The 26589-nt window shown below is 47.1% G+C and overlaps 1 protein-coding gene across 1 annotated transcript; it reads right to left on the bottom strand.

The window, feature by feature from the left end:
- Positions 1–1316: 1316 nt before the first annotated feature.
- On the bottom strand, positions 1317–25987 carry LOC119966327 (biotinidase-like). The gene is made up of 3 exons (XM_038797808.1): positions 25705–25987; positions 12046–12195; positions 1317–3081 (listed from the first exon to the last, which is right to left on the bottom strand). Exons 1-3 carry the CDS (start codon positions 25915–25917, stop codon positions 1915–1917), a joined length of 1530 nt encoding a protein of 509 aa, XP_038653736.1. The 5' UTR covers positions 25918–25987; the 3' UTR covers positions 1317–1914.
- Positions 25988–26589: the final 602 nt, after the last annotated feature.

The following is a 26589-nucleotide window of genomic DNA, read 5'->3' as shown; positions in this document are numbered from 1 at the left end:
CCTGTTTATACTGGATCCTATCAAACTGATGTTTTCCTTCATCTTCAGTATAATGTGCCATGGAACAGAGGAATGGGAATAGGATTTTGTCCCTTGAGTCTGTTCTGCTACTCATTTTGATTATGACTGATCTGTATTTTAAGTCCATCTTTTGAAATCACTGTCTAACAAAAATATATCAAATTAAGTTTTGCAATTTTTAGTTAATCCACCCTCAACAGCTTTGGGAGAGTTCCATGTTTTCCTATGCTTTTTGTGAATAATTTCTTCCTAACCCACGTAAAATGTTAAGGTAGTGTTGCCTTGTTCTGGATTCTCGACCAGAGGAAATCATCTCCCTGTCTATTTTATCAACCCATTTAATCATCTCAGCTACCTTAATTAAATTGTCCCTTAATCTTCTATGTGCAAAGGAATACAAGCCTAGTCAGTGCAATCTATCCTCGTTCTTTATTATGCTATAGCCCATTAGCCCCAGTAAAGGAAAGTAGTCACCATAGTCCCAGATGACCATAGGTGCTTTGCCCTTTGCCAGGAAGATCTGACTGATGGTAGATGAAACCTGAGGATCACTACATCTCAGGCGAGGGGCAAGGCTGAGAAGACGCGCCTTCATGAATAATCTTAGATCAGGGGTGGGCAAACTTTTCCGTGCAAGGGCCACATTCAGAAATTCACAATTTTAAAGGGCCGCATAGTATATTAAGTAAAATAATTAATATTTTAAATAGCCAATATAAAAGGTCTTTAAAGAAAAAAAAGCACATTTATTTGAAAAACAAAGTAACTCAGTAAGTAACAGAACAATGTCAATGAGAATGATGCATCTGACTGCAGTCATTTACCAGTTTGTTGAAATCAGGTGTCAAGTTGCTTGTGCTGATCCTTAACACTGACAGAAGCACAGCCTAGCCGAGTCAACGATAAAAACGCGCATAGTGGGGTGGATGAGTGGGGCTGCCTTATTGGTCGGTTTAGTTGGGTGTGCGACCAATAGGAGTCCAGGTTACAAACAATAATAAGGCTTATTGTTTGTAACCTGGACTCCTATTGGTCGCACACCCAACTAAACCGACCAATGAGACAGCCCCACTCATCCACCCCACTACGTGCGTTTTTATGCGGCCCGCCAATGAGGTGCCCGGAATCATAACCGGCATTTTTGAAAAGCCGCCGGGGAAAGCCGCTTCAATAAGCGCATTTACTTCAGCGGCTTTTCCCCGGCGGCTTTTCAAAAATGCCGGTTATGATTCCGGGCATCTCATTGGCGGGCCGCATAAAAACCTTTGTCGGGCCCCATGCGGCCCGCGGGCCGTAGTTTGCCCACCCCCGTCTTAGATGGTACAGGAATTGAACCTGTGCTGTTGGCCTCGCTCTGCATCACAAACCAGTTGCCCAGCCAACTGAGCTAAACTGTCCCCCATTAGCCCCTGTATCATTCTGGTGGACCTGTGGTGTATCTCCTTGAATAGAAATATATCCTTCCTTGGGTGCAGTGCCCTGATAACAGTGCTTTATCACAATAATAATCTTTCAGTGTCACAAGTAAACTTCCATTAACACTGCAATGAAGTTACAGTGAAAATCTATATAACTGTTGTATATCTTACATCCATTATATCTCGGCCTCCTTGAGGTAAAGGTCAACAATCCATTAGCCTATTAAATTATTTTGTATCTGTCCACTAGCTTTTAATGTTTTCTCTACTAGGACTCCTAAATCTTTGTGATTTACTACAGTTTTTAATTTCAAATAAGTGAGTAAATATTCTGCCAACAGCACAGGGTTTGATCCGATTCTGGCTGAAGTACACTCAAAGGCAGCTCCTTCACCCGATCCACAGAAAAATAAATCATGACACTTTGCCGTGGTTGGGTGAATAATCATCAAGGACCTTCCTTCAAGCGGGGAACTCAGGAAGAAGAATCTTTCTCATACCACCTTCCATAGAGTGCTGCAGTCACAAGACCTTCTGACATCCCCTTCTTAATCATATAAAAATCATTGTTACTCCACCCTTTGCTATCTGCACGATAAATTTTCATCTCACTAGCCAGAATTTCTGGAAAGATATGGCGTGTGCTGAAATTCCCCCACAACTTAAAGTCTATGATGTCAGAGGCAGTAGCAACACTTTGTCCACAGGTGTCATAACCAGCACCTGCACACTTCACTAAGGCACATACTTGGAGGTAATAAACGCCATGTACTGTGTGAAGCCCATCAAAGGCTCCTAAAGCATACAGATTAGTGGGTGTGTGACCATGTTTGTAGGCTACATGGCAACAGAGGGCATTAGTACAGACTTGCAGGTTACCTTGCAGGCCTGGCAAAGAAATGAATGTATAATTATCAAACATCATCTCAGCATGAAAAATATCTCCAGTACCATCCATGTGGGACACTGCGGAATTTTTGAACAGATCACTTTGTTCCTGCTTTCCTCCCCACTTCTGCTCCTGAAGAAAAGTGGATGTCTGGGAATCAGACTGTTCGAGGTTAGGATTTTTGATGGATGTAATTAAGGGGACATCGGCCACAAGAAGTTTTCCTTCACGACTCTTTTTGTTGTAGTAATAGGGGAAACCTAAAGGAGTGTAGATGCCACTTCCTGTCATGTTGTATTCAGGATGATGCTGATTGGCTGCAAGAAGATTGATACCGAATGCAGCAGCAAATGCTTGGTGAAACTGTACTGCAGATAAGAGTGGCAACTGGTTCATCCAGGCTGTGGGAAATATAATTTGTTTTATACCATAACGCTCAATTAAACTTACTGCGGGCTCATAGAACAATATATCAAAGCAAGTAAAAATGCCAAATTTTCCAGCAAAGGGTGTATCAAAGATGACATGTTGCAATGTCTTAGGTGTGTCATAAGCAACTTCAAAGTAAAGGTTCCATTTCTGGTATTTGGCTATGAGAGTGCCTTCAGCATCAAAAACCACGTTTGTGTTAAACTGATATCTTCCATCCGGTGGGCACTTAGGGTCACTGAGCTCACAGGCTTCTCTTTCCCCCATGTTTGCTATCAAGTACATACTGCTGTTTCGTGCCATACAGCTCAGTTGATAAAGGACCTACAATAAAACAGAAAATTGAATACATTTTGTGATGAATATAGATTTTATTTCAACAGAATTTAAGAACTGGGATCCAGTTTAAACTCTTCTCTGGGGGAAGAAAATCTCATCCCTCAGTAAAGGGTGTTTAAAGCAGTAGATTTACTTAACACAAAAATTGTGAATTATTCCACTCCTGATGTTCAGGGAACTATGCAACAAATTTAAGATGGATGCCCTAGGAAGGGGGAGAAAGATGAAACGGTACAGATGAACACAGTCCTGAGTTTAGAACAGTGCTTTATGATGCTCGGGAGGCAAGATGACTCCCGTTATATGTTACAGGTGAGAAAATCAATCCATTTCCGATTCATGTTACATCTGAATTGCTGCATTGATTTGCTATTATTTTGTTTTATGTATAGTCTAAAATTTAGCAGAATAACTCCAGAGTATCAGTAGACTGTTAACAATTGCTGAATCATAGACAAAACATATTTCAGATATAGAAAAGTGAGATAGCGGTAGCAAACATTGCAGTGTTAAAACTAGATTTTGGATTAATATATAAAGGGCAGCATAGTGGCGCAGTGGTTAGCACTGGTGCCTCACGGCGCCGAGGTCCCAGGTTCGATCCCGGCTCTGGGTCACTGTCCGTGTGGAGTTTGCACATTCTTCCCTTGTTTGCATGGGTTTCGCCCCCACAAGAGAAAGATATGCAGGGCAGGTGGATTGGCCATGCTAAATTGCCCCTTGATTGGAAAATATGAACTGGGTACTCTAAATTTATTTTTTAAAAATATATAAATGGACCTTTGTTAGATGGTTGAATAATAATACACACCTTCACAAATTATGTGAAACAGCAACAACTTTAAAAAGATTAAAAAACAATGCAGCCTTTTGCCATTCTTTCCACCTTTGAGTTCAGCTGGTGTATGAAGCTGTGTATTGAAGTTTTCATACTTCATTGTAATTTGACTTTATTCCCATGACTGTAAACTGTACAAGTAAAAGCAAAATTCTGTACTACAACTCCGCAATCATAAACTAGTGCAAATGTGAGCATTTTTGTCAGACATTAGTAAGTTTACCTGTTGATAACTGTTGGAAGTAATGGCAGGTGGATTTTAACGTGGTTCCACGTAAGCTAATGCACAATGGAAAATAAATTAGGAAACTGGTACACCATGAAAAGGCAGGTGGACATAACTGACGATTTACCAGCGAACTAATGGTGAGTATGAGGTATAAAGGAGGTCTAGTGTTGCATCAGGTAGCTTCCCCTACCTCTGAGCTGGTAGCTTCGGATTTGAGTCCCAAGCAAGGACTTGAGGGCCGAGGTGGCAGCAGGCTGGTAACCTGTCCCACAAAATTCTAACTATGGGAATGAACATGAGTATGTTCTCTGACTGCCTGTAGGTACAGAAGAGATGATGAATTGATGAATGGATGGATGATGGATGAACTATACAGCCGAGTACAGTATTAGATGTGCCTTCAAAGTATTTAAATAGAATTTAAATCAAGTCATCTTATCCTTATATGCATCATTGGTGAGATTGGAGTTGGAAATATTTCTTATACCATTTTTCAGGGTGCGGTCATTGCTGCAATTCTTAGTTCTCAGTTTGTTTTTATTCGTTCGGGGGTGTGGATGTCACTGGCTAGGCCAACATTTATTGCCTGTCCCAAATTGCCTTTGAACTAAGGGGTTTGCTAGGCCATTTCAGAGGGCATTTAAGAGTCAACGACATAGCTGTGGGTCTGGAGTCACATGTAGGCCAAACCGAGTAAAGGTGGCAGATTTCCTTCTCTCAAAGACATTTGTGAATTTAACTATTGTTAGTTTTTTGAGGCCACATTCCTCAATCCCTTGCTCCCAGTGGGAAGCTATGCTAGCAGGAGATATAGACTTAAGAACTGGGACTATCATTGTAACATATTGGCCAAGATCTTTCAGCAGCATTGCCATTTCCGTAACAGCCTCCCCGAACAGGCGCCGGAATGTGGCGACTAGGGGCTTTTCACAGTAACTTCATTTGAAGCCTACTCGTGACAATAAGCGATTTTCATTCATTGTCCCCAAAAGTTTCCCAACCCAGTGATATTAATCATTCTCAGACGGGACTTTCAATCCCGTCTGTAGCAGAGATGCATCAACACAGCCTCTCCAGGATAAGTCCAGCAGGAGAGATTATTTCTAAATGTATGAGTCATTTAATAAATAATGTGGATTCATGATGGGTAGTTTGGTAAGCTAGGTAAGTGGATAAGGTGGGTAGGTGGAGAGAGGTGAGTAGTCAGGGCCAGGGAGGTAGCTGTGTGGTTGGATGGAGTAGTTGTGTCTTTGGAGGTTTGTTGAGTATAGATACCTCAGGGAGTTAGTCAGGGATAGTCATGGGCGTAGTTGAGTGGTAGTTACATCAAGTGGGGGATGTAATTAGGTGGTCAAGTCAGGTTGAAAGGGGGGGTATCTGGTTGGTCTGGGGGATTGTCTGGTGGTCGGAGGGTTTGATGATGGTGGGGGTCAGGATGTCAGTTATGATGCTCAGTTGACTTACCTAGCTGTTATACCAGATATTAAACTGTCTAACATTTCCACTGTAAGTACATAATTAAGTCTCGCGTATCTGACTCAAGTCTCCATATATCCGGGTTGGAGACTTTAGTGGAGAGTCCCAGGCAGCAAGCACTCAACCTATTAGAAGTTTAAACTTCCTGGGTTATTACAAGGTAAGTCTGCACATCAGGACTTCCAACAACATCCAACTTATCTCCCATTTCCAAAGATGCGGAGACCGGAGGGTTTGGGACATTATTTCCAAAATGTTGCTCCAGTAGATAATTCCCCTCCCCCCATAGTTAACTCCACTGCTTATCAGTTTCAAGGAAAGTTTGATCAACCCACGATTGAAACCCTTAACCCAAAATCCAGAACATCTTGCAATCTCGATAAATAAAGCCTTAAGTGTACCTTAAAACAAGAGTCCTAATTATAAGTACAGATTTTGAAATATGACCCCTCCCCCTTCCCCCCCCCCCCCCCCCCCCCCGCCCCCCACATCCCACCAAAATATGGTAAACTCCTCAAATCCTATTAATTGAAGCAAAATTTGATTCCTTCAGTCACCATAAACCACCAGGTCAGTTTACGGTGTGTGGCTTGAGAAATCCTAACTTCTGAATAATTTCAAAATGGATTGAGACGGTTCAAATAGGAATGATAAGACTGCTTCAGGCACTCTGAGCTGAAAATGGCAGATTGCATAGCTGTAAATATGCTATCTAACTTGGGCTGTGAACAAAGAATGAATGCCAGCATTAAATGAGCAGCTCTCAAATGAGTGCCCAGATCAGAAGAAAATTTTCTGCAGAAATAATGGTATTGCGAATCAGACTCCAACAAAACCAAAATAATGTCACCTTCAAAAGACAATTGGGCAAGTAACTGGATAGCAATGAGAATGAAAAACTTGAGAAATGTAAATTTTTTTAAAACTGCAAATGTTAGAAATTTAAAATAAAAACAAAATGGTGGGAGATACACAATAGTCAGTCCACATGTTAAAGAGGGAAGAGAGGATTGTTATGGGAGTTTTTCTTTGATATTTTAGTGTACCCAATTAATTGTTTCCAATTGAGGGGCAATTTAATGAGGCCAATCCACTTACCCGGCACATCTTTGGGTTGTGGGGGCGAAACTCACGCAAACACGGAGAGAATGTGCAAACTCCACACGGACAGTGACCCAGAGCTGGGATCGAACCTGGGACCTCGGCGTGGTGAGTCAACAACTGCTCCATCGTGCCGCCTGTTTGTCATGGGAGTTGACCATTCATAAGAAAGGCCTTTTCAGCCAAATTAATAAATGAAATATTTTGGGCATTTTTACAAAATTGCACTCAAGTGAAAAATCTCATGCTGTAAGTGCCTATTGGAATCTCTGTGTTTGATTCCTGTCCACTAAAAGGAAAGGATGGAAAGATGTAGAGAGAGCACAACTCAATTCCCGGTGTACATTTTGGGATGGGGGGGGGGGGGGGGGGGGGGGGGCGGTAGGCCTCCATATCACAAACATGATTGAGGAAAGTCACCCCATCGAAATAAAAATGATTTAAAAAACGCAAATGTTCGTATTTAGTTCACAAGCACAGTTCTAGAGAGAATAGTGCTGTGAAAGTTAGAGTATTCCAATCAGACGTTGGAACCTTTGCAAAGTACTCTGGGTAAATTGGCATCACTGTTAACATAAGAACATAAGAACTAGGAGCAGGAGTAGGCCATCTGGCCCCTCGAGCCTGCTCCACCATTCAATGAGATCATGGCTGATCTTTTGTGGACTCAGCTCCATTTTCCGGCCTGAACACCATAACCCTTAATCACTTTATTCTTCAAAAAACTATATATCTTTACCTTAAAAACATTTAATGAAGGAGCCTCAACTGCTTCACTGGGCAAAGAATTCCATAGATTCACAACCCTTTGGGTGAAGAAGTTCCTCCTAAACTCAGCCCTAAATCTACTTCCCCTTATTTTGTGGCTATGCCCCCTAGTTCTGCTTTCACCTGCCAGTGGAAACAACCTGCCCGCATCTATCCTATCTATTCCCTTCATAATTTTATATGTTTCTATAAGATCCCAACGAGTACAGTCCCAGTCTACTCAACCTCTCCTCGTAATCCAACCCCTTCAGCTCTGGGATTAACCTAGTGAATCTCCTCTGCATACCCTCCAGTGCCAGTACGCCCTTTCTCAAGTAAGGAGACCAAAACTGAACACAATACTCCAGGTGTGGCCTCACTAACACCTTATACAATTGCAGCATAACCTCACTAGTCTTAACCTCCATCCCTCTAGCAATGAAGGACAAAATTCCATTTGCCTTCTTAATCACCTGTTGCACCTGTAAATCAACTTTCTGTGACTCATGCACTAGCACACCCAAGTCTCTCTGCACAGCAGCATGCTTTAATATTTTATCATTTAAATAATAATCCCGTTTGCTGTTATTCCTACCAAAATGGATAACCTCACATTTGTCAACATTGTATTCCATCTGCCAGACCCGAGTCCATTCACTTAACCTATTCAAATCCTTCTGCAGACTTCCAGTATCCTCTGCACTTTTCGCTTTACCGCTCATCTTAGTGTCATCTGCAAACTTGGACACATTGCCCTTGGTGCCCAACTCCAAATCATCTATGTAAATTGTGAACAATTGTGGGCCCAACACGGATCCCTGAGGGACACCACTAGCTACTGATTGCCAACCAGAGAAACACCCATTAATCCCCACTCTTTGCTTTCTATTAATTAACCAATCCTCTATCCATGCTACTTCTTTACCCTTAATGCCATGCATCTTTAACTTATGCGGCAACCTTTTGTGTGGCACCTTGTCAAAGGCTTTCTGGAAATCCAGATATACCACATCCATTGGCTCCCCGTTATCTACTGCACTGGTAATGTCCTCAAAAAATTTCTCTAAATTAGTTAGGCATGACCTGCCCTTTATGAACCCCTGCTGCGTCTGCCCAATGGGACAATTTTTATCCAGATGCCTCGCTATTTCTTCCTTGATGATAGATTCCAGCATCTGCCCTACTACCGAAGTTAAGCTCACTGGCCTATAATTACCCGCTTTCTGCCTACGTCCTTTTTTAAACAGTGGTGTCACGTTTGCCAATTTCCAATCCACCGGGACCACCCCAGAGTCTAGTGAATTTTGGTAAATTATCACTAGTGCATCTGCAATTTCCCTAGCCATCTCTTTCAGCACTCTGGGATGCATTCCATCAGGGCCAGGAGACTTGTCTACCTTTAGCCCCATTAGGTTGCCCATCACTACCTCCTTAGTCATAACAATCCTCTCAAGGTCCTCACCTGTCATAGCCTCATTTCTATCAGTCACTGGCATGTTATTTGTGTCTTCCACTGTGAAGACTGACCCAAAAAACCTGTTCAGTTCCTCAGCCATTTCCTCATCTCCCATTATTAAAACTCCCTTCTCATCCTCCAAAGGACCAATATTTACCTTAGCCACTCTTTTTTGTTTTATATATTTGTAGAAACTTTTACTGTCTGTTTTTATATTCTGAGCAAGGTTACTCTCATAATCTATCTTACTCTTCTTTATAGCTTTTTTAGTAGCTTTCTGTTGCTCCCTAAAGATTTCCCAGTCCTCTAGTCTCCCACCAATCTTTGCCACTTTGTATGCTTTTTCCTTCAATTTGATACTCTCCCTTATTTCCTTAGATATCCACGGTCGATTTTCCCTCTTTTTACCGTCCTTCCTTTTCGTTGGTATAAACCTTTGCTGAGCACTGTGAAAAATCGCTTGGAAGGTTCTCCACTGTTCCTCAACTGTTCTACCATAAAGTCTTTACTCCCAGTCTACCTTAGCTAGTTCTTATCTCATCCCATTGTAATCTCCTTTGTTTAAGCACAAAAGACTAGTATTTGATTTTACCTTCTCACCCTCCATCTGTATTTTAAATTCCACCATATTGTGATCGCTCCTTCCGAGAGGATCCCTAACTATGAGATCATGAATCAATCCTGTCTCATTACACAGGACCAGATCTAGGACCGCTTGTTCCCTTGTAGGTTCCATTACATACTGTTCTAGGAAACTATCGCGGATACATTCTATAAACTCTACCTCAAGGTTGCCTTGACCGACCTGGTTAAACCAATCGGCATGTAGATTAAAATCCCCCATGATAACTGCTGTACCATTTCTACATGCATCAGTTATTTCTTTGTTTATTGCCTGCCCCACCATAACGTTACTATTTGGTGGCCGATAGACTACTCCTATCAGTGACTTTTTCGCCTTACTATTCCTGATTTCCACCCAAATGGATTCAACCTTATCCTCCATAGCACCGATGTCATCTCTTACTATTACCCGGATGTCATCCTTAAATAGCAGAGTTACACCACCTCCCTTACCATCTACTCTGTCCTTCCGAATAGTTTGATACCCTTGGATATTTAACTCCCAGTCGTGACCATCCTTTAACCATGTTTCAGTAATATCCACTAAATCATAGTCATTCACGATGATTTGCGCCATCAACTCATTTACTTTATTCCGAATACTACGAGCATTCAGGTAAAGTACACTTATGTTGGTTTTTTTACCTCTGTTTTGAATCTTAACATCTCCAGTTTTATTCCTTTTAGTATTACTGGGCCTATTCACTGAGCTCCCCTCAGTCACTGTACCTTGTACTGTCACCCTTTTTGATTTTTGACTATGTCTTCTCTGCCTTGCACTTTTCCCCTTACTTCCTTTTGCTTCTGTCCCTGTTTTGCTACCTTCCAACTTCCTGCATCGGTTCCCATCCCCCTGCCACATTAGTTTAAACCCTCCCCAACAACTCTCGCAAACTGCACCAGTATCAAGACAGGGAAACAATCCTGCGCTGGGCCAGGCAAAACAGAACCTGTAAATGGGAAGGGCATCTCATTAGAGTCTACGGGGACATTGGGGCAGACCAAGCCAGGAGACAGGTCAAAATCAATATCAAAATCAAATGCATCGGTTCCCATCCCCCTGCCACATTAGTTTAAACCCTCCCCAACAGCTTTAGCAAACGCGCCCCCCCCCCCTTCCCCCCAGGACATCGGTTCCAGTCCTGCCCAGGTGCAGACTGTCCGGTTTGTACTGGTCCCACCTCCCCCAGAACCGGTCCCAATGCCCCAAGAATTTGAATCCCTCCCTCTTGCACTATCTCTCAAGCCACGCATTCATCCTATCTATCCTGACATTCCTACTCTGACTAGCTCGTGGCACTGGTAGCAATCCTGAGATTACTACCTTTGAGGTCCTACTTTTTAGTTTAACTCCTAACTCCCTGAATTCACCCTCCCCCCCACCCCCAGAATGTCCTGCAGCCACTCCAAGACATCCTTGACCCTTGCACCCGGGAAGCAACATACCATCCTGGAGTCTCGATTGCGTCCACAGAACCGCCTGTCTATTCCCCTTACGATCGAGTCCCCTATCACTATAGCCCTGTCATTTTTCTTCTTGCCCTGCTGTGCAGCAGAGCCAGCCATGGTGCCATGAACCTTGCTGCTGCTGCCTTCCCCTGGTGAGCCATCTCCCTCAACAGTATCCAAAGTGGTATATCTGTTTTGCAGGGAGATGACTGCAGGGGACACCTGCACTGCCTTCCTACTCTTGCTCTGTCTTTTGGTCACCCATTTTCTATCTCCCTCAGTAACTTTCACCTGCGGTGTGACCAACTCGCTAAACATGCTATCCACGACCTCCTCAGCATCGCGGATGCTCCAAAGTGAGTCCATCCGCAGCTCCAGAGCCGTCAAGCGGTCTAACGGGAGCTGCAACTGAACACACTTCTTGCACGTGAAAGAGCCAGGGACAGTGGACGTGTCCCTGAGCTCCCACATCGCACACGAGGAGCATGACACGGGTCTGGGATCTCCTGCCAAGTCTTAAATCTTGGGTGAACTTATACAACTACAATTTCAAAAAACGAAAGTAATATAAATAAATTAGACAACGAAAAGAAAAACTACTTACCAGGGTTAAAAGCACCTCCTCCCCACCCAGCTTCGAATTGCCCCCTAGCTTCAAATTCCCAAACTCACTCTTGGTTGTGCCTCACTCTGGCAGTGTCTTCTCTGGCTCACTGGGAGAACTCACCCAGGGTCTCAGACGCTCCCTGGTTCTCTCCCTGCAGATTAAAAGTCACAGGCCAGAAGAAAGAGAGAGAACAAAACAGTAGGGAAAAGCACCTTCTCCCACTCTGCAGCGAATTACCTCACTGCACCAAATTACCAAGTTCCAAATTCCCACTCTGGATGTGCCTCACTCCGGCTGTGTCTTCTTGACTTGCGCAAAGCTTGTTGGCCAAATGCTGATCATGAAAGTTCCAAAAGAGACAAAAGACTTCCTAAGGTGTAACAATATACTTACATTAAGTGCAAACGTTGTTTGGCACCTACCTCTGTATCACTATATTCTGTTGGATGCAGACAGGGATTCCATTGAACATCATTAGGATCTGGAATCGGCTCCAAATATGGAAAAATGGAAGTTCTGGTAAACTGAAAACCATGGAGACCATCTTCTGGAAATACAATTATCTTAACTCCCTGTAGTAAAGATCAAAAAGAATAATTTCATGCATTAGCATGATCGCAATTCTTCAGAAAATCTAATATGTACGACTGTAACGATGGGTTTGTCAGGACAGTGTTTTGCAGGATGGTGCTAATGTAGTCCGTTACACATTGGTGCGATAATGCTGATGTTGTACTGTGCTTACCAAGCTGTTATAACCTGCCTGCTTACCATTGGCTGGGGACTAATGACAATCCCACAATCCTGTGGGAGTATGAGCTTCCCCAATGAGGGGGGCGGAGAAATCATTAGCAGACCCCCTGTGTAAATAGAGCTGGCAAGTTTGGAACCAGCAGAGAGAAAGGAGTGAGCAGCAAGGGAAGTTGCTGCTGCTGCTGCTGTTGTGTGTATATATATATTATATATATATATATATATATGTTATTGTAAATAAATGTTATTTCTTTGTATCCTGAAAACTCGTGGTGGATTCTTCGTGGCCCTCACAAAACAAGCCCATGCTCATGTCAAACTAACAACTACTATAACCAACATCAGTGGAACTGCCCCATACTAAGTTACGGATCAATATGAGGCAGCAAAATGGTCATAAATGTCGCTCAGGCTGGGAACCAAAAGCAACATTTTAAGAAGTGAGGCATTTGCAGTATGCATTGACCCTTTTCCGTCAAAAAGTAGAAAATCATTACACTTTGCATGCTGGACTTCTCAAATGATCAATGGTTCAAGCGCTTTTTCTTTATTTCTTTATGGGATGTGGGGTCACTGGCGAGGCCAGCATTTAATGCCCATCCCTAATTGTCCTTGAGAAGGTGGTGATGTTCTGCCTTGTTGAACGCAGCAGTCCACGTGGTGTAGATGGTGCTGTTGGAGAGGGAGTTCCAGTATGTTCACTCTGACAGTGGAGGAAGTGTGATATTGTTCCAAGTCAAGATGGTGCGAGAATCAATTTTTTTTTAAAATCAGTAATGGTAACACTATTGAATATCTGGGGAGATGGTTAAATTATATCTTGTTGGAGGTGATCATTACCTGGCACATATCCGGCACGAATGTTACTTGCCACTTAACAGTCAAATGCATCTAGACAGGGTTACCTCACTGTCTGAGGAGTCAGAATGGTGCTGAACATTGTGCAGTCCTCAGTGAACATCTCCACTTCTGATCTCATGAAGGAGCGAAGGTTATTGATAAGCAGCTGAAGATGGTTGGACCTAGGACACTATCCGGAGGGACTCCTGCAGTGATATCCCTGGCCTGCGATGATTGACCTCCAACAGCCACAACCATGATTCCCATTGACATGAGTTTAGCGAGGGCTCCTTGATGCTATACTTGGTCAAAGGTAATCACTCTCACCTCATCTCTGGTTCAGCTCCTTTGTCCATGCTGTCAGAAGGTCAGCAGCTGAGCTGGTCTTGTGGAACCTCAGTGAGCAGGTTATTGTGCAAGTGCTGCTTGAACACTGTCCATCACTTTGCAGACGCTTGACAATAGGCTGATTGGGTGGGAATTAGCCAGGTCGGATTTACCCTGCATTTTGTGGACAGGATATACCTTTTTTTTTGGATTATATTTTATTAAGGTATTTGAAAATGTTTATAACAGTAGCAAAAACAACATGGTAAAATAACCACCCCCCCCCCCCCAGCCAGCCCAATCCTCACACACCTCAACCATACAACAACAACCCCCCCCCCCCCCCCCCCCTTTGGAATACTGCACCCTGCTGGCATTTTTAATTTTCCGGCTGCCACCTCCGGGAGAACCCTAACATTGACCCTCTTAAGGCAAACTTTATTTTCTCGAGACTGAGAAACCCAGCCATATCACTAACCCAGGTCTCTACACTCGGGGGCTTTGAGTCCTCCACATCAACAAGATCCGTCTCTGGGCTACCAGGGAGGCAAAGGCCAAGACGCCGGCCTCTTTCGCCCCCTGAACTCCCGGATCTTCCGACACTCCAAAGATCGCTACCTCTGGACTCAGCATCACCCATGTTTTTAGCACCGTGGACATTGCCTTAGCAAAACCCTGCCAAGACCCTACAAGCTTTGGGCATGCCCAAAACATGTGGACATGATTTACTGGGCTTCCCGCGCACCTCGCACACCTATCTACCCTGAAAAACGTACTCATCCTAGCCGCTGTCATGTGTGTCATGGACTACCTTGAATTGTATCAGGCTAAGCCTGGCACACGATGAGGGCATCTGCCCACAGACCCGCCTCTATCTCCTCCTAGCTTGTCCTCCCACTTGCCCTTAAGCTTCTCCACCAGGGTTTCTTCCGCCTCCGAAAGCTCCTGGTAAATATCTGATACCTTTCCCATCCCACCCAGGTGCTGGAAACTACTCTAATCTGTATTCCCCGTGGTGGCAGCAACGGAAAGGCTGGTACCTGTTTTCTCAGGAAGTCGCGCACCTGCAAATACCTAAACCCATTCCCTGCTGGCAGTTTAAATTTATCCTCCAAAGCTTTCAAGCTGGGAAAGCTCCCATCTATAAATAGATCCCCCATCCTTCTAATTCCTGCCCTCTGCCAACTCCAGAACCTGCCATCTAGCCTACCCGGTACAAACCTGTGGTTATTATAAATCGGGGTCCAAGTCGATGCTCCCTCCACTCTCTTATGTCTCCTCCATTGCCCCCAGATTGTCAGAGGCGCCACCACCAGTGGACTTGTGGAGTATCGGGCCGGCGAGAATGGCAGAGGTGCCGTTACCAATGCTCCCAGACTGGTGTCTTTACATGGTGCCGCCTCCATCCTCTCCCATGCCGACCCCTCCCCCACTACCCACTTCCTAATCATGGCTATATTAGCCACCCAGTAGTAATTGCAGAAGTTCGGCAGCACCAACCCACCCTCCCACCCGACTGCACTCCAGAAACACTTTCTTCACTCGCGGGGTTTTACCCGGCCACACAAAGCCCAAAATAATCTTATTCACCCGTTTGAAAAAGGCCTCAGGGATGAAGATGGGGAGGCACAAAAAGACAAACAGAAATCTGGGGAGGACCGTCATTTTCACGGTCTGTACCCTCCCCGCCAGTGATAGCGGGAGCATGTCCCATCTCTTAAAGTCCCCTTCCATCTGTTCCAGTACCTCCCATTCCCGGGCCATCTGGATTCCCAAATATTGAAAGCTCTTCCCTACCATTCTAAGCAGCAGCTCTCCCAGTCTCTTCACCTGCCCTCTTGCCTGGATTGCAAACATCTCGCCTTTCCCAATATTCAATTTATACCCCGAAAGATTGCCAAATTCCCCCAAGATTTGCATTACTTCCCCCATCCCCTCCAACGGGTCCGAAATGTATAAGAGCAGGTTATCTGCATAGAGCGAGACCCGGTGCTCTACCCTTGCCCAAACCAGCCCTTGCCAGTTCCTGGAGGCTCTTAACGCCATGGCCAATGGCTCTATGGCCAGAGCAAACAGTAACGGGGAGAGGGGGTACCCTTGCCTTGTCCCTCGGTGTCGTTTAAAATACCCTGACCTCAGCCGGTTCATACGCACGCTCGCTACTGGTGCCTGATTGAGCATCCACATTCAGTAGAGAAATTGGCCTGTATGACCCGCATTGCTCCGGATCCTTCTTCCGTTTCAGGATCAATGAAATTGAGGCCTGCGACATTGTTGGGGGGAGGACTCCCTTCTCTCTTGCTTCGTTAAATGTCCTCACCAGCATTGGGCTCAATATCTCTGAAAACTTCTGATAGAATTCCACTGGGTGGCCATCAGGCCCTGGGGCCTTGCCCGACTGCATGCCCTCCAGCCTCTTGATTATTTCCTCAATCTCAATTGAGGCTCCCAGCCCTTCCACCAGGTCCTCCTCCACCCTCGGGAACCTCAACTGATCCAGAAATTGCTTTATCCCCTCCACCCCAGCCGGGGGTTCCGACTCATATAATTTACTATAAAAGTCCTTAAACAGCTTGTTCACCCCCGCTGGGTCCAGGACAGTATTACCGTCTCTAGCCTTTACTTTACCTATCTCCCTGGCCGCCTCTCTTTTCCTGAGCTGTTGCGCCAACATTCTACTTGCCTTTTCCCCGTACTCATAGATCGCCCTCCTTGCCTTCCTCAACTGTTCCACAGCTTTCCCTGTGGTCAACAGTCCAAACTCCACCTGTAACCTCTGCCGCTCCCTCAGTAGCCCCGCGTCTGGGGCCTCCAAGTATCTTCTGTCCACCTGAAGTATCTCCTCCACTAATCTATCCCTCTCAGCCCATTCCACCTTTTCTCTGTGAGCCCCTATCGAGATTAATTTCCCTCTGACTACTGCCTACAAAACTTCCCAGACCGTCGCTAAAGAAACCTCCCCCATATCATTTGTTTCCAAGTAGTTCTGAATGGACTTGTTAACCTGCCCACAGACCGCCTCATCCGCTAGCAACCCCACAACCAGTCTCCACAGCGGGTGTTGGCTCTCTCCACAGTAACCCGTAGATCCACCCAGTGCGGGGCATGATCCGACACTGCAATTGCTGAGTACTCAGTATCCGCCACCTTCGGTATTAGCGCCCTGCTAAGAACAAAAAAGTCGATGCGAGAGTATACCTTGTGGACATGTGAAAAAAAAGGAAGACTCTTTTGTCCTCGGCCGTGCAAACCTCCATGGGTCTACTCTCCCCATCTGTTCCATAAAACCCTTCAATTCCTTTACCGCAGCCAGCCTCCTCCCTGTCCTGGATTTTGACCGGTCCAATTCAGGATCAATGACTGTATTGAAGTCTCCTCCCACGATCAGGTTATGTGACTCTTAAGTCTGGAATCTTACCTAACACCTGCCTCATAAATTCCACGTCGTCTGAATTCGGAGCATATATGTTCACAAGTACCACTCACACCCCCTCCAGCTTCCCACTCACCATTATGTACTGATACAATTCTCCCTGCCTCGAATGCCACTTGTTTGCTGATCAAGATCTCTACCCTCCTGGTCTTAGAGTCCAGTCCTGAGGGGAACACTTGGCTAACCCACCCCTTCCTCAATCTGGTCTGGTCTGTAATCTTTAGGTGTGTCTTGTAGCATTTCCACATCAGCTTTTAGTTCCCTCAAATGGGCGAACACGTGAGCCGTCTTGACCGGCCCATTCAGTCCATAAGACCATAAGACATAGGAGCGGAAGTAAGGCCATTCGGCCCATCGAGTCCACTCCACCATTCAATCATGGTTGATTTCAACTCCATTTACCCGCTCTCTCCCCATAGCCCTTAATTCCTCGAGAAATCAAGAATTTATCAATTTCTGTCTTAAAGACACTCAACGTCCCGGCCTCCACCGCCCTCTGTGGCAATGAATTCCACAGACCTACCACTCTCTGGCTGAAGAAATTTCTCCTCATCTCTGTTCTAAAGTGACTCCCTTTTATTCTAAGGCTGTGCCCCCGCGTCCTAGTCTCCCTGCTAATGGAAACAACTTCCCTACGTCCATCCTATCCAAGCCATTCATTATCTTGTAAGTTTCTATTAGATCTCCCCTCAACCTCCTAAACTCCAATGAATATAATCCCACGATCCTCAGACGTTCATCGTATGTTAGGCCTACCATTCCTGGGATCATCCGTGTGAATCTCCGCTGGACCCGCTCCAGTGCCAGTATGTCCTTCCTGAGGTGTGGGGCCCAAAATTGCTCACAGTATTCTAAATGGGGCCTAACTAGTGCTTTATAAAGCCTCAGAAGTACATCCCTGCTTTTATATTCCAAGCCTCTTGAGATAAATGACAACATTACATTTGCTTTCTTAATTACGGACTCAACCTGCAAGTTTACCTTTAGAGAATCCTGGACTAGGACTCCCAAGTCCCTTTGCACTTTAGCATTATGAATTTTGTCACCGTTTAGAAAATAGTCCATGCCTCTATTCTTTTTTCCAAAGTGCAAGACCTCGCACTTGCCCACGTTGAATTTCATCAGCCACTTCTTGGACCATTCTCCTAAACTGTCTAAATCTTTCTGCAGCCTCCCCACCTCCTCAATACTACCTGCCCCTCCACCTATCTTTGTATCATCGGCAAACTTGGCCAGAATGCCCCCAGTCCCGTCATCTAGATCGTTAATATATAAAGAGAACAGCTGTGGCCCCAACACTGAACCCTGCGGGACACCACTTGTCACCGGTTGCCACTCTCTGCCTTCTGTCTGACAGCCAATCGTCAATCCATGTTAGTACCTTGCCTCGAATACCATGGGCCCTTATTTTACTCAGCAGTCTCCCGTGAGGCACCTTGTCAAAGGCCTTTTGGAAGTCAAGATAGATAACATCCATTGGCTCTCCTTGGTCTAACCTATTTGTTATCTCTTCAAAGAGCTCTAACAGGTTTGTCAGGCATGACCTCCCCTTACTAAATCCATGCTGACTTGTCCTAATCCAACCCTGCACTTCCAAGAATTTAGAAATCTCATCCTTAACGATGGATTCTAGAATTTTGCCAACAACCGAGGTTAGGCTAATTGGCCTATAATTTTCCATCTTTTCCAGTCCTCTCGCGTTCCATGTGATCAGCCTGGACGGGGGGGTGGGGGGGGGGGGGGGGCTTCCAACCCACCCCCACCTCCCGCCAACTAGCCATCACCCTTTTAGGCCAGCCTTGAGCTCGCGCTCCCCGCTTCCTCGAGTCCCCACTCGGGCTGTCGCCGTTCCCGACCTCCCATTTGTCCCCTCGTAACAGTTCTTGCCCTGTCAGCAAAGCAGCTCCCCCCTCCCCCCCCCCCTCCGTCTCTCAACAACAGTAAAACCCCAACCCCCCCAAGTCAAGCTTCAGCTTAACACTTGCCCACCCCCACTGCACTTCCGAGAGTCAGCTGACCCAATCTGACTCGATAGCTCCCGTCCCTGGCACCAAGCAGTCTGTCTCCCTTTTGTACTCTCCTCTCTCCCCCCCCCCCCCCCCCACACGAATGAACATTTTAAAAACATCCCATTCCCTAGTAAACAAACAACAGAAAAAAAAACTGAAGAAACAATCACTTTTGAAAACATTGTCACCCAAAAAGCAGAACTAAATTCAAAGCCCCCCCCTCTAACAAGGTCCCTGCAAGACGGATCAACCTTTAACCAACCACACAGCCCATTATTTCACATAGAGCTACTTAAAGTTTTACAATCCAGCACCACAAATCGCTGCCACAGTACTTCTCCAAAGCTTAAGTGTCTTTTAATTTGCCTCCAGTTTCATTTCTTTAATAAAGGTCCATACTTGTCTGGCGTTTCAAAGCAGAAGTTTTGTTCCTCATGTGTGACCCACAGGCGAGCTGGGTACAGCATCCCGAACACTTCACCCCCTTCTTAAAGAGGGTCATTTTTGCTCAATTGAACCCAGCTCGCCTGTTGGCCAAATCTGCTCCCAGGTCCTGATAAATGTGCAACTCACAGTTCTCCCACTTGCTGCTCCGTTCTTTCTTGGCCCACCGCAAAACGTGACCCTTGTCCATGAAATGGTGAAAACGTACCACCATAGCCCTCGGCGGTTCGTTCACTCTGGGCTTCCTCACGAGGGCTCTGTACATTCTGTCAGATTCCAGGGGCCGAAGGAACGCCCCAGCCCCCATCAACTTCTCCAACATGTCCATCACATTGGCCCTCGCATCCGATCCCTCACTGCCTTGAGGGAGGCCAACAATTCTGAGATTCTGCCTCTTGTACCTATTCTCCAGGTCCTCCAGCTTCTCCTGCATTCTTTTCTGGTGGTTGTTCATCATCCCCACCTTGCTCTCCAGCACGGTTATATAATCCTCGTGCTCGACCAACTTTTGTTCGACCTCCTGGATCTCTCTCCCGTGGGTGTCCTGATTCTGAACCACTTGATCAATTGAAGCCTTAATCGTGTCCAGTGTGTCCTTCTTCAGCTTGGCGAAGCAATCCTCGAAAAATTTCACCAGCTGCTCCGTCGACCACTGTGCCATCTCCCCACGGCCCTTGCCTTCCACCATGCTGTCCCATGTTACCATCTCTGCTTGCGTCCCCCTTATAGGACTTTGTCGTCTTACACGGCCACTTCTGGTCCAATTCTCCATACACTGGAGGGGAATTTCTCCTCACTGTCTCACTCTTCACTGCTTTATCCCATAAAATCTGAAACAAAACCGGGGGGAAAGGCCCAAAAGTCCGTTACAGGCGGGAGCTATCAAATGTGCAACCTACCCCTCCATGGCCGCCACCGGAAGCCGTGGACAGGACATACCTAATCACTTTTCCACGTTGGCAGGTAGATGCCAGTTGTAGCTGTACTGGGACACCTTGGCTAGGGGCACAGCAAGTTCTGGAGCACAGGTCTTCAGGACGATGGCTGGAATATTATCAGGGCCTTTGCAGCATCCCGTGCTATCTGCCATTTCTTGATATCACGTGGGGCTAATTGAATTGGCTCAAGACTGGAATCTATGATGTTGGAACCTCAGGAGGAGACGTTCATGGGGTGTGTTATTCGTAGCGGTGCACAGTAGTGACCGGATGGAGTGTAGTGATTCAGGGAGGACCTCCTGCCAGCGAGAGGCTGGGAAGTTCCTGGACCGTAGGGCCAGCTGGATGGCCCTCCAAACCGTCCCGTTCTCCCTCTCTACCTGCCCATTTCCCCGGGGGATGTAGCTGGTCGTTCTGCTGGAGGCGATACCCCTACTGAGCAGGAACCGACGCAGCTCATCACTCATGAATGAGGATCCCCTGTCACTGTGGATGTAAGCGGGGAAACCGAACAGAGTGAAGATTGTGTTGAGGGCCTTGATGACGGTGGCAGACATCATATCCGGGCATGGGATGGCGAAGGGGAGCCTGGAGAACCCGTCGACCACACTGAGGACATATGTGTTGCGGTCGGTGGAGGGGAGGGGCCCTTTGAAATCCACGCTGAGGCGTTCAAAGGGGCGGGAGGCTTTCACCAGGCGCGTGCGGTCTGGCCGGTAGAAGTGCGGCTTGCACTCCACACAGACCTGGCAGCCTCTGGTGACTGTCCGTACTTCCTCGACAGAGTAGGGCAGATTGCGGGCTTTGACGAGGTGGTACAGTCGTGTGAACCCCGGGTGACAAAGGCCGTCGTGCAGTGCCCGGAGTTGGTCTACTTGTGCGCTGGCACATGTACCTCGGGAGAAGGTGTCTGGGGGCTCGTTGAGTTTGCCAGGGTGCTACAAATTCTCGTAATTATAGGTGGAGAGCTCGATTCCCCACCGCAAGATTTTATCATTTTTGATCTTGGCCCGCTGCGTGTTGTTGAACATGAAGGCTACCGACTGTTGGTCAGTGAGGAGAGTGAATCTCCTGCCGGCCAGGTAATGCCTCCAATGCCGCACAGCTTCAACGATAGCTTGGGCCTCTTTTTCGACGGATGAGTGCCGAATTTCAGAGGCATGAAGGGTGTGGGAAAAGAATGCCACGGGTCTGCCTGCCTAGTTTAGAGTGGCGGCAAGGGCGACATCTGAAGCATTGCTTTCTACTTGAAAGGGGAGTGTCTCGTCTACTGCATGCATCCCGGCCTTGGCTACGTCTGCTCTGATCTGGGTGAAGGCTTGTTGTGCCTCGGCTTTGAGGGGGAATTGAGGTGGTATTGGGGCAGCGCGGTGGCACAGTTGTTAGCACAATTGCTTCACGGCGCCAGGATCCCAGGTTCAATTCCCGGCTTGGGTCACTGCTGTGTGGAGTCTGCACGTTCTCCCCGTGTGTGTGTGGGTTTCCTCCGGGTGCTCCGGTTTCCTCCCACAGTCCAAAGATGTGGTTAGTTGGATTGGCCATGCTAAATTGCCCTTAGTGTCCAAAATTGCCCTTAGTGTTGGGTGGGGTTACTGGGTTACGGGGATAGGGTGGACGTGTGGACCTTGGGTAGGGTGCTCTTTCCAAGAGCCGGTGCAGACTTGATGGGCCAAATGCCTCCTTCTGCACTGTACATTCTATGAATTCTATGACTGTATGAGTGGGTGGGCCTTGTCCGCATAGTTGGTACTCACTGGGCGTAATAGGAGAAGAACCCCAGGCAGCGTTTGAGGGCCTTGGGGCAGTGGGGGAGGGGAAGCTCCATGAGGGGGCGCATACGGTCGAGATCGGGCCCCAGAAGTCCGTTTTGGACTACATAGCCAAGGATGGCCAGGCGGGTCGTGCGGAACACGCACTTCTCCTTGTTGTACGTAAGGTTGAGGAGAGTGGCGGTGCAGATGGTGACATTTTTTAAGTACGGAAACGTGGCCCGCAAACCGTACCAGTCGACCATTCGGTCCATCTCCCTATGGAAGACCCAGACCCCGTTAGTGACGCCGAAGGGAACCCAGAGGAAGTGATAGAGCCGACCGTCCGCCTCGAAGGCAGTGTATGGATTGTCCGATTTACGAATGGGGAGCTGGTGGTAGGCGGATTTCAGGTCAATCGTCGAGAAGACCCGGTACTGCGCAATCTGGTTGACCATCTCAGATATGCGTGGGAGGGGTTTGCGTCGAGCTGCATGTACCGATTGATGGTCTGGCTGTAGTCCATGACCATTCTGTGTTTCTCCCCCATTTTTACTACTACCACTTGAGCTCTCCAGGGGCTATTGCTGGCCTTGGTAATACCCTCCCGAAGCAGACTTTGGACCCGATGAAGATCTTGTCCTGGGTGCTGTACCGTCTGCTCCTGGTGGCGACGGGCTTGCAATCCCCAGCTAGATTGACAAAGAGGGAGGGGGGATCAACCTTGAGGGTCGCGAGGCCGCAAACGGTGAGTGGAAGTAGGGTCCCGCCGAATTTGAGGGTGAGGCTCTGGAGATTGCACTGGAAATCCAGGCCCAGCAATAGTGCAGCACAGAGGTTGGGGAGGACGTAGAGACGGAAACCGCTGAATTCTACGCCTAATTCTATTGACAGTGACCGTGCAGAACCCTCAGATCGTGATTGAGTGGGATCCGGAGGCCAGGGAGATCTGTTGATTGGCGGGGTGGACCGCGAGGGAGCAGCGCCTTACCGTGTCTGGGTGTATGAAGCTTTCATTGCTCCCGGAGTCCAGCAGGCAAGACGTCACATGGCCGTTGATTTTCACCGTTGTCGAAGTGGTGGCCAGGTTGTGAGGACGAGACTGGTCCAGTGTCATCGAGGCGAGCTGCGGGTGGTCATCCGAGGTTTCAGATGGAGAGCGTCGGCGACCCAGATCTGGTGTTCCAGCCCTGTGGGGGAGACAGGATGGCGGCGTTCGGAGGTCCTGTGGGGAACAAAATGGCGGCGCCCATGGGGACGGGGCAAGATGGCGGTGCCCATGGGCCGCACGTGGACTGTGGGGGGGAGATGGCAGCACCCACTGGCCGCACCTAACCCTGGGAGGAGAAGATAGCGGCGCCCACTGGCCGCACGTGGACCTGGGAGGGGAAGGTGGCGGAGCCCATTGTGCGTTCGGCCGGGGGGAGGGGGCGATTGCGGGTGCGGTAGCGGCGACTACGCTGGGCCTGGCACACAGCTGTAAAGTGGCCCATTTTACCGCAGGACTTGCAAGTGGCGGCGTTGGCGGGGGTGCTTCTGCTGACCGCAGAAGTAGCAGCGGGAACCCCCGGGGTGTGCGGATTGGCGGGTGGCGCAGGCGTATTGACTGGGCAATAGTCGGGGGAGTTGCTTGCGGGGTCCAGGAGGGGTTGGACGGGTGGGCCGCGCGGCGAGCGGGGTAGGCCTGGACATTACGAGATGTGACCGACATGGAGAGCGCTAAAGCTTTCGTCTATGTTAGGTCGAGCATGGCCCCTTCCAGCAGTCATTGTCGGATGGGGTCTGACACAATCCCCGTTATGAACGCATCGCGCATGAGGAGATTAGAATGTTCGGTGGCCGTAACGGCCTGACAGTCACAGTCCCATACGAGTGGGATTAGGGCCCACCAGAAGTCTTCGATTGACTCACCAGGGAGTTGAGAATGAGTGGCGAGTACGTGCCTGGCGAAGAGCATGTTTGCTTTCTGCGCGTAGTTCTCTTTTAGGAGTGCCATCGCTTCCGCGTAATTCGGGGTGTCCTGGATCAACGGGAACACGTTGGAGCTCAACCTGGATCTTCTGAGCTTCCGTCGGCGTGGGGTTCGGAGCGTTGATGTAAGCCTCAAAACAAGCTAGCCAGTGATTAAAGTCCTTTCTGGCATCGGGCTAGTGCGGATCCAGCTGCAGGCGATCTGGTTTGATTCTGATATCCATTTCTTAGAAAATCTGACTGTAATAAATTGATGCACGATCAATTGCACAAAAGACTCAGATTGGTACAACTGTGGCTTTATTACAGTCAAATGAAATGAAAATCGCTTATTGTCACGAGTAGGCTTAATGAAGTTACTGTGAAAAGCCCCTAGTCACCACATTCCGGCGCCTGTCCGGGGAGGCTGGTACGGGAATGCGTGGCCTCCTACTGAAGCTGGCGAAATGGCAGATCAGAGGAGGACACGCATATTTATACGACTCCTTGTGGTCGGAGCTAGTCGGCAGGGGCTACCGGCGAACCAGTAGTACAGGTCCTACCTTACATCCCCTAATACAGGTGCACACAGTGGTTCACCACAAGGAGTTTGGAGCCTTCTCTGGTTACAAGCTTAATTTGAGCGAGTTCTTCACCGTGAGCCCCCAGGGGGGAGGGACAGTGTTGGAGGGACTTCTGTTCAAGCAAGCCCAGATCAAATTCCGATACCAAATAGCTCACAACTGGACACACGGATCCACAAATATAACCTGACAAGTCTGGTGGAGGAAGTCAAAAGGTACCAACAGAGTCTGGGCCCACTCCCACACGCAGTGAGAGTGCAGATGATCAAAATGAACATACTGCCCAGGTTCCTCTTCCCGTTTAGATCCCTCCCGATCTACATCCCCAAGGCCTCTGTCAACGCAGTCGACAAACTATCAGCACCCTTCTTAGCCTTAATCACCCTCATTTACAATCCTTTTGTCTTTTAGTCCATGACACCTTTGTCAATCTCCACCTATTGTTGGCCCCCTATCGAGTCCCACTGCTCGATACCTTCCCTCCCCCAACAACAACAGTATAAATCCGACCCCATTTCCAGATTTCCAGTTATCTCCAGCTTTGACAAAGTGTTACACAGACTCGAAACGTCAGCTCCCTTTTCTCTGCACAGACACTGTCACAATAACACAGGAGGTTGCTATGATCTGGAGTACGCTGTCTGAAATGGCGCTAATAATAACTTTTTCACAATGGAATTAGATAATTAATTACAGTATTACAGGGATAGAGCAAATTCCTCAACTAGCAACAAGGCCCAGCTCTTCATTCTGTAGCTAGCAGCAGAATAAATGTTCACAGGGGCCTGCCCCAGTGATGGTGAAGAACAAAAACCCTTGTGCTTCAATGGGGGGGGGGGGGGGGGGAGGACCCGGGAGGGGAGGACCCCAATACACAACAGAAGTTTACATGAAATATTTTACAAAGTGAAGATCCTTTGGGAATGTTTTGCTACAAACTTCTGAGTTTAGTTTCCTTACCAGTGTTATTTTCTGCTTAGAATGCAGCCATGCTTTAAGAGTAAATACAGGATTTGTGCAGAATAAGCAGATCAAACGTGAGAAATTTGCTTTACCTGTTTGCCTGCTTCATGGACTTGCACTTGATAGATGTCCAAGTTTTTTTTCATGTGCTTCAGTGCCTCCTCGCGTGTGGCAGGGGTCTTTGTTTTTGGCCGCAGCACAGCTGAGTGTTCATAGACGGCCGCTTTGTAAAACTCCAGCCCCCATACCGGGATTACAAAGCATTGCCACACCAACAACAGCCACCGCAAGCAAAATGCTTCCATTCCTGAAATTGTGATGTTTCAGTGCAACAATTAGTGGCAGCACTGCTCTCTGGGTATTTGTGTGGATTTTTATACTTGAAACATTGCTCAACAGTTAACATAAAATGTGTATTCTGCAAGAGAGATGCAGTCAGAAGTGACCAACAACATCCCTTGTTCATTGTGCAGAATTGGACTCTAGCCTTGTAAACAGTATATCACCTGGATTATCTGAACACCACGTGGAGCAACTGTGGCCATTGACAAACTTTCCATTGGACTTCACTGCACTATTTAAACTTCTTTATGCTTACCACAGCAGTGTTTCTAGTCACTGTGAAAGTCTTAAGAGTGCGGGATTTTTTTTATCTCTTCCATTGCTTTTTGCACCAATTTCAGTCGGGCCTTTTCAATACGTTTGTCAGCTGAAGCTGTGATTGTTAATTATTGTCAAGAGGTTTAACTGCTTATCGTGAGAACAGGAAGGAAAAATAAAATGCAGTTGTTGATTCGCTACATGATTCTTGTGAATAACAGGCAACAGCTAGTCAACTTCAGAAAACTCACAGTTGCAATAAAATTACATCCAATCCTCTTAAATTGAGGTCAAGGTTCATGGCCAGTTGTATAAGACAGCACTAAAGCTGGAGAGTAAATTGTGTAGTACTAAAAGGTTGGCAAATGTTGGATGAA

Source organism: Scyliorhinus canicula, chromosome 5, assembly GCF_902713615.1.
Source record: "Scyliorhinus canicula chromosome 5, sScyCan1.1, whole genome shotgun sequence".
NCBI lineage: Eukaryota > Metazoa > Chordata > Chondrichthyes > Carcharhiniformes > Scyliorhinidae > Scyliorhinus > Scyliorhinus canicula.
This window is presented reverse-complemented; position numbering and strand designations above follow the sequence as displayed.

What these genes read in the sequence shown, in the direction of transcription:
- LOC119966327 (XM_038797808.1), bottom strand. Translation starts at nt 25,917, where the DNA reads ATGGAAGCATTTTGCTTGCGGTGGCTGTTGTTGGTGTGGCAATGCTTT. An exon ending in TCCATGAAGCAGGCAAACAG is followed by an intron (nt 12,196 to 25,704) that starts GTAAAGCAAATT and finishes TCTTTACTACAG; the next exon opens with GGAGTTAAGATAATTGTATT. An exon ending in CAGAATATAGTGATACAGAG is followed by an intron (nt 3,082 to 12,045) that starts GTAGGTGCCAAA and finishes GTTTTATTGTAG; the next exon opens with GTCCTTTATCAACTGAGCTG.